This window comes from Doryrhamphus excisus, chromosome 13, assembly GCF_030265055.1.
Source record: "Doryrhamphus excisus isolate RoL2022-K1 chromosome 13, RoL_Dexc_1.0, whole genome shotgun sequence".
In the NCBI taxonomy this organism is placed as follows: domain Eukaryota; kingdom Metazoa; phylum Chordata; class Actinopteri; order Syngnathiformes; family Syngnathidae; genus Doryrhamphus; species Doryrhamphus excisus.
In genome coordinates, this window is record NC_080478.1 from 11,993,462 (window position 1) to 12,012,073 (window position 18,612).

Genomic DNA, 18,612 nt, shown 5'->3' on the forward strand with positions numbered 1-18,612 from the left:
AACAGTACGCATCTCTACACATGGACTTCCAGGAACTGTCTTTCTTTATAATTCCAGTATGAGCCAGTGTTACTCACAACAGATCTCTTAAGGAATGTGAAGATAGATGCTCCACATGAGATAATGGATTCTGATAGAGAGGAACTGAAGCGTTTTCATGTCAACACATCGCACTGTACCGTGTCATATTTTCTCTTGGCTGATTTCAATGACGGGTAACACAATGTCACTCTGCTATATGATGGCAGACTATTTAGTACGTATGTAGCTGATGCAGATATCACCATCCCACCTACACACCTTGTGGCGGGGAGTCAAGCCAGATCAGGGTTTGACATTGCAAACTGTAATGTGATACGTTGACCTGAACTATTTTGATGGTTTGAAACGTGTCTATTGTAGCCTTAATTATATGGTAGGTGACTAAATGGAAACACAATAACCAGAGAGAAGAAATAAGCACCACATATTGCGCACATTCCTGTTGTTAATTGCAAGGTACATATTATCCACATGTTTTCCATCAACAGACACATACTGAAAGGATGCAAGGGTCATATTTATATTTTGTAAACCAATCCATGCAGATATGCTAAGAAGTTTTATATATTTCAAGAAAAAAAAACCATCTCAGCTTTGTGATATTGGTGAAAAAGCGGATTATTACTTCAGCCTTTTTTCCCATTATTACTGTCTTTCCCTAGATATAGTACTTCATAAATGGTCTTCTCATAACTTAATTTTGATAATATTTTGACTTTATTCTCGTACAAATACAGCAGTTTTTTTCTATTTCTGCTGTTTGTTCCTCCCAAAATTTGCATTTTAAAATAATATCTTTTAAAAAATATTCTGACTTCATACTACAAAAATTCCATATTTTTTCTAATAATATTACATAATTCCCATAAAATTACAGTGATGTTTTTGTTAGATTACACATTTTTGTCTACTACTACTGCTTTTTAAAAAATGTTTTAAATAATTTTCGTTAAATATTTTTTAGAATGTGACATCCCTGTATGATAGCTTCAAATTGCAAAAGTGGGGCAGTGGAGCTTGGACATTTTGTTAATCACAGCTGAAATGTTATTGCAATGACTCAATCACATACGTATCATGTGAACTCCACTTTCTGTGAAAATGTCACTACGCCAAGTAATAGTTGCATTCACGTTGTTATGTTGACCATTGTGAATAGTTCTGTTGTTGGCTTGAAGTCATGGAAGGAAACAAGGAGGATGTAAAAATTGTATTTTCCGCTATCTGTTCCTGTATCTGCCATCTGTGCTGTGATCACAGTGTTTGCGTCAAGCGTGATATTTCCAGTGCTGATTGCAAATAAATGGGCTGGCTTGGTGCTCATGAAGTATACATGCAATAAGCAACTAAGAGACTCTTGTAGATGGAAGCCAATCCAAATGCAGACAAGTGGGACTTTTGTGAAACTTCCTAATACACACCTAATACAATCTGCATACGCGTTGTTGCGTAAGGCGGCGTGTCAGTCTCAGGTGTCAGTGAAACCACAGAAACACACTTCAGCATGTAACACCTGCTGGCACAGATGTTGCAATTATGGAAGTCCACAAAATTGAGTCATGTCTGGTAGGAAGGTGTGCACGTGTGTGTCTTGACGTGTCTGGATATGTGGCAAATAATGCAGAGAAAGGCTTTTAGCTTAAAACAAAGAATTGTTGCTCTTTAAGAAAAATAGAGAATGGAAAACGAAGCCGGAGGGGAATAGGAAATGACTATCAGACACACACACATATATACAGTATACAGACAAACACACACACACACACACACACAATGAGTCATCATTATATGCACAAGAGGTTTATGTGGCTCTAATTGCTTCTGCTGGTGAGAAATCTTATTAATCCTATATTGATTATCCACATTATAACTAAAATAAAGTCTTATCTGTAGGTCTATCAAAACTGGAATCTACAGTATCCTGGCTTGATGGCGAATCATGTAATTTGAGCAGTGCTCATCCCACCACCATCTCCGCCAAACCCATTAACACCCATTCCCTCCCGAGAATTCCAGTTACACAATGCCGTGGTGTCGCAACGTTGAGGTGGCATCTTTGCCAAGCTCCTTCGCTCTCCTCGTCTCTCCCCTGCCACATGGTCGGTCTAATCTTGTGGTATGGTAAAGGAGGGGGAGGGTGGCATTCAGCGAGGCCATCTGGGTGTTCCATCTGCAACACAGTTATGGCTGCAACGCTTTCGTTCTGGCAGCGTGCAACTATTGATTACCAGTAGCATAGCCTCATGAGAGAGGCTCCCCAGACGTCTTAATGACGCCAAGGGCTTCTAATAATAGGACGTTATTAAAGATGACGAATTCTGTAACCTGGTCACCACGACACAGAGGAAGCAGGAAATGTTGGCCTTATTTTAATGATGCCAACAAGAAGCCTGGTGAGACTGACGTATGCGAGTGTACATGTCGAGGTAATGTACCACACCAGCTAAAGCTCCCTCGCCACAGTGACATTCTTACTTAGAGCTAGCTTCTGCAGAAGATCAGCCTTTTTCCTTGGTCAGCCTTGGTACACGTGCTTAAAGGAATGTCCCCTGTTCATATGTGTGGTAATGGTATGGCCATAATGCAGCATTTTTTTTCTTCTGTGTTCATCTGTGTTAAAGCAGCTATGCATCCACTGACCTTTGTTCTCCTTAGCAATGCGCAAAGCTTGCAAAGATGTTTGCGGAGAGATCTCAAGTTGGCAAACAAGTACTTTTGCACAGCTGATGGCTGGACGAGCCTCCTGCAGCTCCTTCATGCTCAGCAACATGTTGGTACCAGCCACAATCACAATGGCATTCTCACCTGTTTGTGAACAACCACAATGATTGTGAAGATGATGAGAGTCTCCAAATTGAGTTTACTTCAAAACACATGCATAGTTCAATCTCAATGTGAAAGTGCTTCTCGGTTCCCAATTGCGGGGACGTAGACTGGATTCAAATGCTTGTACCTGCATTGTTCACAATAATGGAGGCAACTCCTGTGGCTGCATCAGTGGTCTGTTCAACAAAGTCTGAGAAAGCAAAGAAAGAAAAGATGTTTTTTTTTCTCCTTTGTTTTTGAAGCTTTCGATAGTTACAAAAACTCAGCATACTAATCAAAAAGTGGAGGTGGATTTCAGTCGTGTGCAATCAGGGCCAGCAAAGCCTTCTGCTGGCAGTGACCAACATTTACAACTTAATTCTAATATTTGTGCCATGAAATTGTATTAATTTATTATCAATAGTCTATTATCTTCATTTCATAGTGTGTCTCTTGGTTGCACTGCTACCAGTAGTGTATGTGTAGGTTCAGAATGTTTTGTCCAATCAGATTTCAGCTTCTGTATGTTGCCATGTCAAACTAATCAAAGATACGTAAATGGTTAAGTGTGTGTTTTGCGTTATTAACAATAGTAATTCTAGAAACCTGACAGTTATGTATAGTGTTGAAGTTCTTTTTTTTCGCACAGTGGGTTACGAAGCCAGTGCTTGCCACAGGGGGAGAGGGTTCGAATCCCAGTCAAGGTGAATGCATCTTTAGGTCCAGGTACCAAAAACACATTAGTGGATTAAGAATGTTAAGACACTCATACACAATTACATGGATTTTGTAAATTGACCCTCTTATAAAGACCTTTGTTTACAACTTGTTTACGGGTGTTTTTTAACAGAACGAGACAGAATATCAACCAAATATATATATAAAAAAAATAATGGTTACAAATCAATATGCATTTGATTGAGTAAAATAAGTATCTGATCCTCTACCAGCAAGAACCCACAGATGAGGGTATTGCCCATGAAGCAAAGTACTGAAAAGTCGATGAAATAATTGAAATGAGTATCTGTCTCATTCCTTGCTGGGCAAAATTCTGTGGGCACACGTTAAGGTGAGATGTTTCTTTGAGTTGATCGCTGGCGTTGTACAAACCTCAGGAGGGATTTTGGTCCACTCCTCTTTACAGATGCTCACCGATGAGTGAAAGTTTCCAGGCTGTTTCCTGGCAACTCAATGTCTGTGCTCCTGCTAGAGATTTTCTGTGATGTTAAAGGGGACCTATTATTCTTTTTCCACCTTTCTAACCTATAAATGTAGTTAGAATGTCATATTCTCATGTTAAAAAATGCCAAAGTTTCAGATAATGAGGTTTGCACTTTTGGAATTGAGCCCTGAAAGAAGTTTGGGATGGCTCAAAATGTTCGGTTTCAGAACGTGTGGTTAAATTGCTCCTTTATGATGTCACAGTAGCTTGTGGCACAAACCAGAAGTCTTTCTAAGTCCTTCTAGACCAACCACAGCAGAGTGAGCATGCCTGGAGGCGGGCCATGGGTGGAAAACAGACCATTTCGCAGGAACCACAAAATCCAAAGAAATACAGCTGAATAGGTGCAGATTCTGGAAGAACTAGAAAGCTTTCTGTGCTGGTTATCATGTGTAGTTGTGCTATAGGAGTCCACAAAGCAATACAAAAGGCCAAAAAATGAGCACAATAAGTACCCTTTAAGATCTGGAGACTTGCTCAGCCACTCCAGGATCTTAATGTGCTTCTTCTTGAGCCACTCCTTTGTTGCCTTTGCCTAATGTTTTCCTTACTGTGGTCCTTGCTCTCTTAAGATCATTAACAGGCTCCCATTGTGTAATTCTGGGCTGAACCCTCACTTTTTCATTGACCCGCGAGCTGAGACCTTGCATGGAACTCCAGAGCAAGGGCGATTTCCAGTTATTTTGTATTTCTTCCAATTTTGAAGCGTAGAGCCAACAGTGGTGTCTTCCTCATCAAGCTTCTTGCTTGGGACAAGACTTTAAGGACCTTGTGTTACATGTCTGTAAGAATTATTGGTTGGTTAGTTGGTTGGGTATCAAATCAAACATTTTGCTGAAATTCTGTCTCTCTTTTTTACTACCAAAAAAAATGGACCGAACACAAATAATGAGCTGGGGATCTAAAGGAAGTAAGATGATCAGTTCATTATTAAGTACATTATGACTGCTTATCAATAAACATAAGCAATGTTCAAAGCAAATTTTCATTTTAAATCAACACATGGAGAAAATATTGAAATATTTAATGTACCAAGTGAGTGCACTTCAGTGTAAAAAGAAAAATAATCTAAACCTAAACTCAAAAGTATGCCTTCTCTTGGAAAACCAAATTTGGCATTTGACGGAAAGAAAACCCTGTGTGTTACCTGTGTGTACGCCATTGTCCTTGAAATTCTGAATATAATTGTCTCCAAAGAAGTCTTTACCAACCTAGAATAGATAGAAGACAAAACGATTACAACAAGGAGGATGTCAAGCAGGGTCAGACTTGGTTAGCGGCAACGTTTGAAAAGTGTACACTTAAACCTCAGTTGGGTTGGATTTTCGTGTGCCCTGCCAGCTTACTGGCATGGTGCCGCCGCCGAAAATGAGCAAAAACGAATACACAAAAGTCAACAAAAGCACACACGTGCAAACACACGACCAGCTGCGCCAAGCCTTGAAGACACGATTACCCCGCCTTTACGCCTCTTCATGCCCACCTCGCTTCATTTCTTTTCTTCTGTCCACATCTGTTGCTACTTTGGGTTGTGGAAGGGGTCCCCACCTTGGCCTGAGGCACCTACTTCGAACCCACGCTTTCCAAAAAACATGCCAAAATACGGATACTTGTAGCTGTCTGTGATGGTGGGTTGGGCTGGTATTGGCTGCTTGGCCTCGTTCTCTTTGAAGAATGGCCTTCTGTCTTGGATGTTTTTGACAAGCCAGGATGTCTATTTTTGGGTTCTCCCCATGCCCGGAGAGATCCTCCTGCACTGGGTTGTTATCGATCGGGCCTCTTTGTTCTGACAGAGGTGGGGCTCCGGTGCTTTAGTGCTTGGGTTGAAAGGGCACACTGCGCTTACTGATCGGAGACTTGAGGTTGCGTCGTATGGGAATAGGCTTGTTTGAAGGCGTGCAAGAGTGGGTGGTGTATGCATGCAGTATGGTATTGATCAAGAGAAAATGAGACATGGAGAGTTTATGCGGCAAAATGAAGTTTTGGTAGTTGCTAAAAAGTTGTTGTTGCAGTATAAAAATTGTACCATGAAGGTGCCTGATAGTTTTATAACGATGGGAATGTGGATCAAGTCAAATACATGGACAGCATAGTTGCGGTATATACAGGTGCAGTATTGGGTTGTAGTCATAGTACATATATAGTCATATATAGGTATAAAGTTATATAGGTATAAAGTTACTTTGTCAAGCACAGATCTCTTCCAAGGCTGAACTGCTACTAAAGGTGAATAAAAAGTAATTTTTTTGTTTGTTTCTTAGCTGGCTACTTCCTTGTTCATGGAAGATGACAGACACATGGGTGGTACCATTATGATTCTGGGTGTCGGGACTGTTACACCAATGCCATAGTGACAGAATTTAGGGCACCACCACTTTATGTATTTTTGTCATAATATGTCAACTGTTTTTTTACATGAGCGCAGCCACAAATCCAGTACTGACCTAAGACTTTTGCACAGTACTCTACATACCTTGGCAACCATTGCGGTTTTAGCCCCCAGTCTTGCAGCCTGTATGCATTGGTTGGCCCCTTTTCCTCCAAAGCCAGTGAAGAAATTGTGACCGTGGATGGTTTCCCCTGCCTTAGGTAGCCTGGGCGCCTGGCTGAGAGTTAAAATAATACAATCAATAATAAAATCAATAAAATCAATTTTAAACACATATGACTTCATGCATATAGTACAATCTTATCTGCCTTTGTTTTGCTGACAAGCAGTATTCTACCCAAACTTTTGGTGAGCTCTACCTATGCAAGTGTTTCCAAATTTGCTAAATGATGCAACAGCTAAAAGGTGGGTGGATGTCAAACTTAACACTGGCAGCATCGGTAATAGCTGACTCATCACAGTTGCAATTTTAAGAACAGTCCCTCTGCTCAAATGTTGATTTTGCTACAGGTGGGTGCCCTCAGGAAGAGCCGGCGATCCCCCTCCAATGCCAGAACAAATGGAAAGTGAGCAATATGGGCAAGAGACAACAACCGCAACATGCCGTGTGTCAAGACGTTGTGGTTTGGCCATTGGCCAGTGCTGCCGAGAGAGCAAAAGGACCTGCGGTTGGTAAAATGGTCGTCATTAACTTGTTTTTCACTCTGTTGTTGAACTTTTTAGATGTTTGTGTGAAACAGGTGTGCTATTACAGTAAGTTCACTCAATCCCAGTGTTTCCAGTAACTGAGAATGTGACAATACTCGAGGTTGCTATAAAGGCTTGCTTTTGCATTGCTGTGTGAAAACACTAAAGTGCCAAAAGTTAGAACAGGATGTGAGGTCAGCGAGGCTACAATGTGGTAAGAGGGAAATGGAACAAAGTTTAAACATTTTTATACACGCATACAAACTATTCTGGTCCTGTTCCTCCCCACGACAAGACCCCAGTTGAGAAAACACAGTACAGTCGTCCCTTGCCACGAATTTCACAGCTTCACTCTATCACAGTTAATAAATCATGGTCTTTTGTGTTTGAAGCAAAGCACGTTAAATGCACTTCCAATGTTATAATGAAATAGCTCGGATTTTCATGCATTTTCAATTTCAAGCATAACAATGCCAAAATGAACTATAATACAAATATAAGTCATTCAAAAGACACATTCAAAGACAGTGACATAGTATTCAACACTAGTCACTAGGTGTAGTACACTAGTCACAATGACCAGGAAAAAAGGCTCTTATTACAGGTTTGAATTACCTCACAACACGCACAATTCGAGTGCAGTCACAAAGTGAGTAAAAAAACAAACAAACTCAAAAGCAAAGTAAATATGCTTAGAGCTTTAAGCTTTTTTTTTTTAAGGTCACAGGACAGTGCCACCCATTCGATGGGTTAGGGGTTCATGGAAGCACCCACTACTCGTTGAGCGATGCGTGTTCTCATGTTAGTCTCCAAAAGTGTCCAATAAGTCCACAAAAAATCACTAGTCATTTAAATTGACAGAATGAGCAAAATGGCTGTACGATGATGACATGATGAAGCAACAAACATTCAGAAATCTACTGCAAAATATATATAGATTAAGGCCATTCATATTAATGATGATACATTGGAAGTGCATTTAACGAGCTTTATTAGAAACATTGAGATTGAGATTTCAACTGTAATAGGTAAAAGGTGTCTCCACCCAGTGATCTTTGGCAGTAGGGGGCGCTGTATGGCTTTGACAATGGCTGTGCTGCTCCTCCTCTGAGTACACAACAGAGAGGTCATAAAACATAACTTTTTTTATGACAAAATCTTCTGCAGTTCGGCGGCACAAGTGTGCGTGTGTGATGTGTGTGCAAGCATTTGGTGTGTGTGTCAGTCATTTGCACCAGCACACAACCACTGACTTTTCAAGACAACTGGATTTTCCACTTCAAAGCCATGCATCACTTTGATGGGCTGCAAAATATTCCAACTAGCCTCTCCTATCCACAGTCTGACCTCCATCTATAAAGCCTTGCCACACACACATCCACTTTCCCGACGCAGCGCAATTTCCCGTTAGCTTTTTATATTTCTCATTCACAACTCCCGTTCTTCAAAGCAGAATAATCACATGTTCAATTTCTAATGAGGAAAATGTACTAGTGTAGTCGGAAACATGTTTTTAAGAAGGTGGGCTTCTGGCAGACTGAAAACACATTCACTTTTAATACATTTTAATTATATTAATTATGATTATATGAATTAAATATTTTAACAACACATATTTCTTCCTAGGTGAACAAAAACAGAATATTTATGGAAGATATATAGGAAAACAAGCATATTTAGTTGGCTGGAGCCTAAGTTGACCTTTCATCATGTTCACTGCTGACTGTGTCATTCCTTCCAAAGTTTATGGTAAATGAGGGTCAAACTGTTTTTCACTGTAACTGCAGTGACGAATAACTTGTGGTAAAGGACTGTTTGGCTCAAACATACCACTGAAAAGGATGATGCAACAATGACATTTTAAAGTAAGACGTAATAATTAGCTGTAATCTTCAGGTGTCCAACCCGTCATCATTTGTTAAACACCAGAGCAATTACAGTGAAACCTTATTTTTCATGTTTAATCTGTTCCAAAGGGTCAATCTAAAACAGAAAAATACAAAAACTGTGTTAGTGAGCATAAAACTACTGAATCAACTGCTGATGACGTCAGAGACGGCTGGCGGAACTGGGGGACAAAGACTTTCGCTTCAGGTTTTTCAGTTGAGAGCATGCTAACAGGCACGTTACCAACACAATTGGACTCCAGCAGTGTATTAATGGGGACAATTATGCTTTTTCCATTTTTCTGTCCTACAAATGTAGTTAGAATGTGGTATTCTCGTGTTAAACGATGCCAAAGTTTCAGATAATGAGTTTTGCGCATTTGGAAGTGAGCCCTGAAAGGAGTTTGGGATGGCTCAAAACGCTTTGTTTCAAAAAGCGTGGTAAAATTCTCCCTTTGTGATGTCACAGAGGGGTGGACTTCCTTATATGGGTGTTGCTGTAAGCCAGCCAAGTGTGTCTGACAATGAGTGCTCCTCTTCGGGCAGGCGAGGTTGGAGGCAGCGCCACACGTCCGGCTTCTCCAGCGTTACCACTCTGAGTTCATCCACTCTGACTCAGGGGTCTCCAACCAGTAGATCATGAGCTGCCAGTAGCTCCTAAACACTTTTCAATTAGCTTTCCAAATACTTTATTCATTTATTATCAACTCCTATACCCACTATATTAGTAAACGGGGTTCATTCGTAGTTAGGAAGCACTTTGGGCATGTGACCAATCACAGCTGAGTGGGTGTGCCCAGAGGTGGGCCTGTGAGTGCAATAAATTAAGACAGACCGTTTTGGCGGGAAACCCAAATCCAAGAAAATACAGCTGGAATAGGTGCAGATTCTGCTAAATATAACGTTTTTTGCATGGGTTATTGTGTGTAGTTGCTCTATAGGAGTCGAAAAATTTGCACAATAGGTCACCTTTAAGTGTAAAGGACTAGAGTGAAGCAGCATCTGTGTGGCTGTTCCGGACCCTTCCCCTCGCCCCTCCACTTGTAATATTTCAGTGTCTGGAATGGAATTATTGGATTTATATTTTTTCTTTTTGGAAAATTTTATTTGGTTTTAATCTGACCTTTTGAAACAGATGACAAAACCAAGGTTCTACTCTAGTAGTGTAATATCAATATAGTACAAAAGTATATGGGTTGAGTTTACTTACCTCACCAAATCAGTCATACAGGAGCCAACGACTACCACATCAAAAGCTTCTTCAGTCATGATCTGATAAGACAAACTTGTGTTAATGTGGCATCATGTTGATGATTTCTGAATGTCTATACTAAAGTCTACTTCTAAAGTAATAACTAAAAATTACTGGACTTCTGGGGGTATTTCAGGTAAAATATGCAAACCTACATCTCAACAGCCTTTGAAGCTAAAGCACTTGATATTGTTTAGTTCATACATTAGCATGAGTTTGGGTGAAACAAGGAAGAAGGTAAAAATAGATTGTTCATCTTTGGCTGAGTTGGATGGGATCCAATAGTATTGCTGGTGTGGGTGTGGATGGGGGGGTTTCAATGCTAGACTATACACCCCAGCCAAGCAAAGTCTGTAATTAATTCAATCCTCGGCTTGTATCAGAGCTAATGCTAGCGTGTTAATCTCTTCAAATCTCCTCCTCGGCAGTGGAGGACTTGGAAAGCCTGGCCGCTGGCTGTAGATGCTTCACTTCTCTCTCTTTCTATATTTCACAACATATTGTCTTTTCTCTGCAGGCATGCAATACATAGTTAGAAGACTCAAGATGCTCCTCAGATGTGCTTTGTAAAATTATTGAAACAATTTTTATTTGGGCTGAACTATAATGATGGCACTGATGTGTCAAAGCTGACCAAGAGCTGCAGTTTGATGTAAGTTTCATCATAAGGTTTCATTAAGCTGCTGGCCAAACTTTAAAACTGCCAAACAAATTAGTTTAATGAAACAAAACATGCATTTTTAGAAATAAGAATAGTTCTTTCATCCATCGCCATGAATTCCGGTTTCGTTTTGTCATGGTTTTTAAAAAATATTTGAATGTGAATCATGCGGATTTGTGGTTGAAAACAGCCTGTTAGGGGCGTCACACCCAATTCATGACATTGCATTTAAGAAAACTACAATAAAAAATAAAATCTCTGGCAATATATTGCAATAAGATTTTATTCCTCCTAGGTTACCTTGCATTGTTCCTCACTCGACAACAGCCTTCTTCATTATGTGTGTATGCTAGCGGCCACGCCTTCACCCACCAAGACAGAGTGACTGTATGACTGACAAAGGGCTCACTCCATTCATGCTGTTGCTCTATGGATCAAAAGCCCCAAGGTGCCTAAAGCAACGCACAAAGTGAATCCTCTTCGTGCTGTTTGGACGGGAGAGACGAGGAAAACAGACAGAATATATTGAGCCCGGCAAAATTGTTTATTTATTTTTATTTTTTGTTGATTTATTATTTTAATGAATTTATTGAGTCATTAATTTACTGAACATCATCCCAAACCATGTGCCTATGAGAGTTTTTTTTTTTTCTGGACAAGAAATCATGTCGTATTTTTATCTTGCAAGATTTTGTGACACAAGCTCTTGTGACACCCGTTGGCCTATTATTAAAAATATGCTTATTCAAGCAAATGTTACTCTTTTTCTAAATTAAGTATTTTCAAGCATAAAAATGGTTCAATGAACTACAGTACAAATATAAGGTTTGAATGATCTAACAAAAGTCACAATAATCCCTAATAAAAACACAGGCTATTTTTGCAGCCATTACTCTCACAAAGCTAAACTTCAACTCTCAACCCCCAACGTCATTTTCTGTCAGTTCTCCTCCCACTTTCCCAAACTTGGTACAAGCACTGGAGAAATCCAGGAACTCTATCAAGCACTGGCTGTACGCAAGGGAGCAGCATGCACCGCTACACTGCTAGAGCTGCTGATTCATGTACTGTATGGTGTTAATTCAAAGGTCACAGCTTTAATTCCTACAAAAATATAGAACTTGAGGATAGTTGCTACTGCATGGCCTTCCAATAAGCTTTGTGGATAAACCCATGAGCAAGGCACCGGACCCCCAAACTGTAGAATGGCACAACCCTGTGATTATAAAATCTCTCCCTTGATGTGAGGATGCAGTTTTGTGGATGTCATTGTGCATGTATACGCTTGGCTTAGGTGTGTAATGCATACAATTATTAATTATTATAATTGACTTAGCTTGGCATCGTGGAATAATATTTCCCATATTTTAGTACTGGTGAAATACTGTGTACAGATGTACCAAGGTATGTATTTTCTAGAAGACACACAGGTCTGACGGGACAACAATATAACAAGCGCACTGCAAATGCAGTTTTTATGTCACTCTTTTGCAACTTTACCATGAACAAGTTAATTTAACAAAGACGTAATAACTTAAGTAATTTAACAGGGAATAACAATTCCCAACTGATGCATGATGCGAGTTTCGTCTAACTGGACCTTATATTCATAATATGCATACGATACACATACATAAATGATACTAATGATATCAACCAAAACCAACGTGGTACAGCGTTCCTAGAGTTTGGAAAAGTTAGGAATAGTGTGTACATAATGCATATAGGAAGTACACGTTAATTACATTAATTCAAGCCATTTTGTTAGTTGAGTCAATGAAAAATCACATCTACCTTTCGTGTTTTCAAAAAGATGCCGTGCGAAGTACATTAGTAGACTTGAGGTCAAAGTACTGTATCACAGTCGCCCAGTGATGTCGCGTATGCCTGATTGTTTTCAGTGTCAGACATGCTCATAAACATTAATTTATATGAATAAAACACTAAAAAGTCTCATAGGATCTTAATCAGATTAATCAAGTTGTATTTACGTATCGGAAAGGAACCTGTAAATCGGAATGACAAAAATATTTAGTCATTATTAAAACAGGCATTATTATAGACCACTAAATAAGGTCCTTCGAATGGACCCAAGCTGCATGTACCCGGAAGTTATGGCAGTATGAAGTAAACAATCAAGCCAGCGGTTCAAATATTTAATTTTGAGATCTTCCAGGTATTATGATTTGCGGATTATGTTGTGTGAATTATCAGTAATGACTAGGAATGACTGGATGTTTTGTCGACAAAGGCATTCGTGGATTTACGGTTTAGTTAACACGCTGGAAACTGACAATGCTAACAATGCATTACGACCATGTACTTGAATCTGATATTGTGTTTTAAAGATGGTCTTGAAAGTCTTGAAAATGTACTTGTATTCATTTTTATTGGACCATTGAACTAGCTGATATTGTTTTTTGTTATTGTTGTTTTTTTATTGGACTTCTGTGTCTTGAAAAAAATTGCTATCATTTACTCATAGGTTGATTTTTCTTGTACAGAGGAAACATTACTTTTTATCATTATTTCATTCCAGATATTTGGAAGTTATTTTAGCACAAATGAAATATGTAGCAGAGATACTCTTTAGGCACCTTTGAGTAAACTTTGAGTATCTCATTGCCAGACATACGTAGTGTCTTGGTTTTGCAACCAGAATATGGTCACACTATTATAAACCCTGAAATATCACATAGCGAAAAATCTCACACCTGAAAATAATTTTTGTATGCCCAAACATGTATTAATAACCATGGTTGGGATAATAGTTCTTATATTCTTGGTTATTTAAATTGTTGTTGCCTGTTTTCAGATTCGTCAGGGTGGATAAAATGAACAACATGTCTCCAGAAGTTGCACTGCACAGGATCTCACCTGAGTTGCGGCCCCTGCTGAGCAGCGTGGTGCGGAATGGCCGTGTGGGACTGGACTCCACAAATTGCCTTCGTGTTACAGATCTCAAAACTGGGTGAGGTGTATAGTTTTGTCAGCAGTCATACTTTTAAATTAGAAAGTTTTTTCATTTAAATATCCTGAATAGAAGTGTCATGAGGTAATCGAATCACAAGACGAGGCGAGATTTTAAATGGGACCTATTATGCTTTTTCCACTTTTCAAACCTATACACGTAGTTAGAATGTTGTATTCTCATGTTACATGATGCCAAAGTTTCAGATAATGAGGTTTGCACATTTGGAAGTGAGCCCTGAAAGAACTTTGGGATGGCTCAAAACGCTTGGTTAAAAGGCGTGGTAAAACTGTCCCTCTGTGACATCACAGAGGGCGGACATTTTTATATGTAAACTCTCTTCCCTCCCCCAAGTGCTGCTCCGCTGTTTACTTGTTAGCAGTCCCCTGAAAGGGAACGCCACATTTGTTAACAATTCCGAAAGACTCCACCTTCAGGCACAAGTGGTTGGAGTCCCGATTCCCTACCAGCAAAAGAAATGTTTTTTAATCTGTCAACGGCATTCATACCTATGGACAATTTGGAGTCACCAAATTTTGCTTTGGGTCTATCTTGCTGCAGGACAGTGGTTCTCAATTATTTTCTGCCATGCCCCCACAGTGGGACAGAAATGTTATTGCCACCTCGATTGGAAATACGATTGAGAAACTGATATCTATTTCTGATATATCTGTACTGTGCAGACTGAAGTCGAAACTGAAACCAGCGAAACGCAACAAAGTGGAGAGAAGTGAAGCATACAAACGTATTCAAGAGTCAAATTGCATGCTGATTATGACAAATTTATACATGTTGGCAGATCTGCACGAATATTGAAAATCCTCCCCGCCTCTACCTGTGCTGACTTCAAGCATAACACTTTGCTTTTAAAGAGACTAATCAATACAGACGCATTTCAGTGCAATTAAATGTAATTGGCTGGCAGCTTGTAAAATGCTATTGACTTGTTTGTTTGCGCTTGCTGACTGTATTGTTTTGTTCTTGCAATCCTCCATGTTTAGATGTACATCTTTGACCCCCGGTCCCTGCTGTGATCGCTTCAAACTACACATCCCGTATGCTGGAGAAACCCTAAAATGTTCGTAAGCTTATTTATTATACATTTGCTTTAATGCGTTCAATTTGTTTGTTTGAACCAAAATGTGGTATTATGGTATAAGAATCTATTTGGATTTTTCTACTTTTCGGTGGGGGATACATGCATTCCCAGGTCAGCTGTGAGACGTAGACCGTCCAGTGTCCTGTAAGTCTGCTCCCATGCCTCTTCGGACATGACCAGAACACATCCGTGAGGCGTAACAAGTAGATGTCACAGCCACTTTTTCGGCTCCTCTTAGGCCATGTTCACATGAATGTGGATATTTTAATAATGTATTATATTAAATAATTTTTCTTGTCATTCTGGCCTCAAGTCCACACTCAAACATAAGGTTTTTGTCCTTTAAAACAGAGTTTTTGGAAATCCCAATCTTACTGTTTTTAATCCAGGCCTTCTTACTTCACTATGACTTTTAATGTGAGATGTGAAAATGTGAAAATAATTCTAAAAACAAATGCAGAATGAATCCTTTGATGTCTGTAAGATACACTGAGGTCTTGTGTGACATCATGCATGATGGGGAACTGAACTGCAATTTCACAGGAATGCAATTAGACGTTTGGGCTAAGTACAAGTTGTATCACCTCTATGGTATTCAATACCACCTCTATAGTATTCAATTGTAGTGTCAATCTACTTATAAAGGTACAATTTTCATTTATCTGTTCAAGTGCAGCTCTGATTAATTGTGAACAATTTAATTAGGGTACATTGTCTAGGCACTTTGTTTATGTATATATATGTGTGTGTGTGTGAGTATATACTGCCATGGTTTTGGAAGATGTCTTTATTTTTTGGAGATATGGAGGATGCAACTTTTGGAGTAAACAAAAAAAAAAACAAGCCATTGGCATTCGTTGTGGCACATGACATCTCTGCAACTGTTGTATTTCCCTGTGCTTTGGCCCGAGGACGAATGTTTGTTTAATCAAGGATGCAGGGCTGCAGGTTGGTGTCTGCCGGTCTGAGGACCTGCCCACTTATAGCATGCACAGGACACTCTGCACAGATCTAAGCATTATGAATTCACATCCAGTTCCGTTCCACTCCACTACTCTACCTGTTACCGGGAAACAGTCTATGGATTTTTGTCTTTTCTATATTAAGACATTGTGACCTGACCTGAAATAAGACTAGGCAAAAACATGTTACGTTTTTGTATAACCTGTATACCATTTCGGGTAGGAGGTTCAATACATAAGAACCGTAGTATAACTTGCTCTAAGAACCATTTTTCTACCTGGATCCATGCCAGTACATCTTTCACTGACTTCCAGTATCTTGCAAAACATCCTCTTGTCCGTTTACGTCTTTTCCAGTGGAAATTTACTTACAAAATGTTTAAATGTGTCTCATTCTGCTGTCGTCAGAGTGAACCCCAAAAAAGCAGAACTGAACAACCCATAAATAGAATTGTGCAACAAAGTACCAGAACATTGTGAATTAGTATCAGCAAAAAGTTTGTATGATCATACTATGATTGCATTGTTTCTTTTTTTGTTGTACCAAGTATCAACACTCATAATTATAATTTTTATATGAAATAAATATTGATACTTGAAAATGATGAAATTGATGAAAATTGTAAATGAAATGATTTACAATAGTTGACTATTTTCTAAGTCAATGAGCTTATTATTATTATTACACTGATTTTTTTCAAGTTTGTAAATACATATTAACGAATATGTTATTAAAAGTACACATTAAAGTTGATAAATGTCCGGTATTTGTCATGTGTTTTATTGGGATGCCATAAAAGTTAAAAAAGTAATTATTATCATATTGAATTAAAAAAAGAATGGCATTGGCCATCACTACTCTGTGCACCATATCATTTTATTTCTACATTTTAATTTCACGAGACTGAATTTGAGCGGCTTCACTGCTAAATGTCACGTTTGGTCATTATGTTAGGTGCATGAATCAAAAGAACCCAAGGCGCAAATCCATGTCATGCGGAAAACACAACAGTTAACAAGACATTTATGTCAGATTCAGCTGTCAAGTATTGTGACTTCACGTAATTAGTTTTTTTTCTTACTGCAGATACTCAAAAATGATTTTCAACATCTCAAAAGCAGGCTTAAAGGTCACTGTGCATTTTTTAGGTTATGCTGCATAAGATGGGTACATATTTGCATGGATATATTTTGAGTATTCTTTCAAGAGGACATTTAGGGATCACTAACTGATAATATTAGTTACAATAGAAGTTAATAAACTCCATCCATTTTATATATCTCTTATCATCATCAGGGTCGCAGTATAGACTGACATTAATAAACTGTTTTCTTCTTGTTCCAGGGGATATAATATTTAATGCCCGCTATCCAGAATTGCCCCCAGATTTCATTTTTGGAGAGGATGCTGAGTTTCTGCCTGAACCGACAGAATTACCTGTAAGTGTGTCGTTTTCTATTTGTATGTTTCTCCATTGTCAATCGGGTGCTTTTGTGTAATAGTGAGATCATTTTCAGCTCTTTGGCTGCATACTGTTGGAGATTAAATATTACACATTTTAATCTGATTAATTACAGTTTTCAAATGAACCATGATTGAGCACCATTTTCAACTCTGTCTATAATATGACAACTATTAACAGAAAGATATGCGACAGGACATGATTCTATGAATTTATATTTGTACGTATTAACAGTTCCAAACAAAAGTGAACATCAAGACAAAAGATACCACACAAATGTAATGAAAATGTATTTGTCTGCAGTCTAATAGTAGCAGATCATTTGAATCACACTTTGGCGGTGTTATTATGAGCAATGAGGGGGTTATGCTCCAAGACACCAAGTAATTGGTGTAAGTTGCATTCTTTTCAGTGTATTTTGAAGTTTGGACCATGAAATGCAAACATCTTATTGTTATGGACTCAAATAGTAGGCCTGAGTAACTGTATTCTTAATATTAAGCCACAGCAATACAGTTGTCTGTTCTAATCTTTGTAGCAGCCTAGCATAAAGCAGCTAAATTCCCCTGCTTGTGTCAGAGTCTGGGAGACGAGAGGGGAGTGTTGCTCACTGTCTCATAAATCCAGCTGTGCACATAAGGGGAAGTACCTTTGCTGAGCCAGGGCTTGGCAGCCCTTTGCGTGTTTATTTTCTCACATATGTTCTTGCAGTTTTACTCTTCATACATTTGGCTCAAGCTTTTTTTTTCCTCCTTCACATTTTCAGCAAGTGCGTCCCCTTACACATTAAAGAACTGGAATTCTGAGAAAAGTCAACCCCCCCAAAAAATATCCCCTGGGAAAGGTTGAGGGCATGTATTGTATTTTTGATGATTGATTCTGTTGTCGACTAAATCAACTTGTTCCCCTCACAATATGATTCTAATTGTAATAATCAAAGGAATGAACATTATCTAATATGGTCTTACCCTACTTCAGCCAGTATTATCATTAACTGCCGTGTTAAATGTTTTGTCTGCTATCAGCCCTTGTCATTATCGATTCATTTTTCTCCATAGAATGAGAAAACATGAAAAACTGAATCATGAAGTATAATTTCTCAATATGTTATTGTGACCTGTAGAAAATGCAATCCACATGATGACTGAAAAGTATAATAACAATGCAAATTAA

At 38.8% G+C, this 18,612-nt stretch overlaps 2 protein-coding genes across 12 annotated transcripts in view; one reads left to right on the forward strand and one right to left on the reverse strand.

Annotated features, from left to right (window-relative positions):
* The window catches only part of rbks (ribokinase), a 29,242-nt gene extending 16,436 nt beyond the window's left edge, over positions 1-12,806 (reverse strand). Inside the window, exons 1-7 of one of the 8 annotated variants that reach the window (XM_058089949.1) lie at positions 12,739-12,800; positions 11,245-11,429; positions 10,242-10,303; positions 6,543-6,675; positions 5,217-5,280; positions 2,996-3,058; positions 2,683-2,847 (exon numbers count right to left, since the gene is read on the reverse strand). In XM_058089949.1, the coding sequence (XP_057945932.1) occupies positions 2,683-2,847; positions 2,996-3,058; positions 5,217-5,280; positions 6,543-6,675; positions 10,242-10,300 (484 nt within the window). In that variant the 5' untranslated portion in view covers positions 10,301-10,303; positions 11,245-11,429; positions 12,739-12,800. Of the gene's footprint in view, positions 1-2,682; positions 2,848-2,995; positions 5,281-5,376; positions 5,532-5,552; positions 5,850-6,542; positions 6,676-10,241; positions 10,304-11,244; positions 11,459-12,738 lie in introns of those variants that run through there. The other 7 variants (XM_058089948.1, XM_058089950.1, XM_058089955.1 and 4 more) reach the window with 7 other exon arrangements.
* babam2 (BRISC and BRCA1 A complex member 2) overlaps positions 1-18,612 on the forward strand; it is a 98,431-nt gene that overhangs the window by 23,818 nt on the left and 56,001 nt on the right. The window contains exons 1-5 of one of the 4 annotated variants that reach the window (XR_009132327.1): positions 5,993-6,177; positions 6,969-7,126; positions 13,760-13,915; positions 14,917-14,993; positions 17,322-17,416. Coding sequence is in view for 1 of the 4 variants with exons in the window: in XM_058089944.1 (XP_057945927.1) it covers positions 7,059-7,126; positions 13,760-13,915; positions 14,917-14,993; positions 17,322-17,416 (396 nt within the window). In the remaining 3 variants the exon portion in view is untranslated. Of the gene's footprint in view, positions 1-5,992; positions 6,178-6,968; positions 7,127-8,917; positions 9,011-13,028; positions 13,121-13,759; positions 13,916-14,916; positions 14,994-17,321; positions 17,417-18,612 lie in introns of those variants that run through there. The other 3 variants (XM_058089944.1, XR_009132329.1, XR_009132328.1) reach the window with 3 other exon arrangements.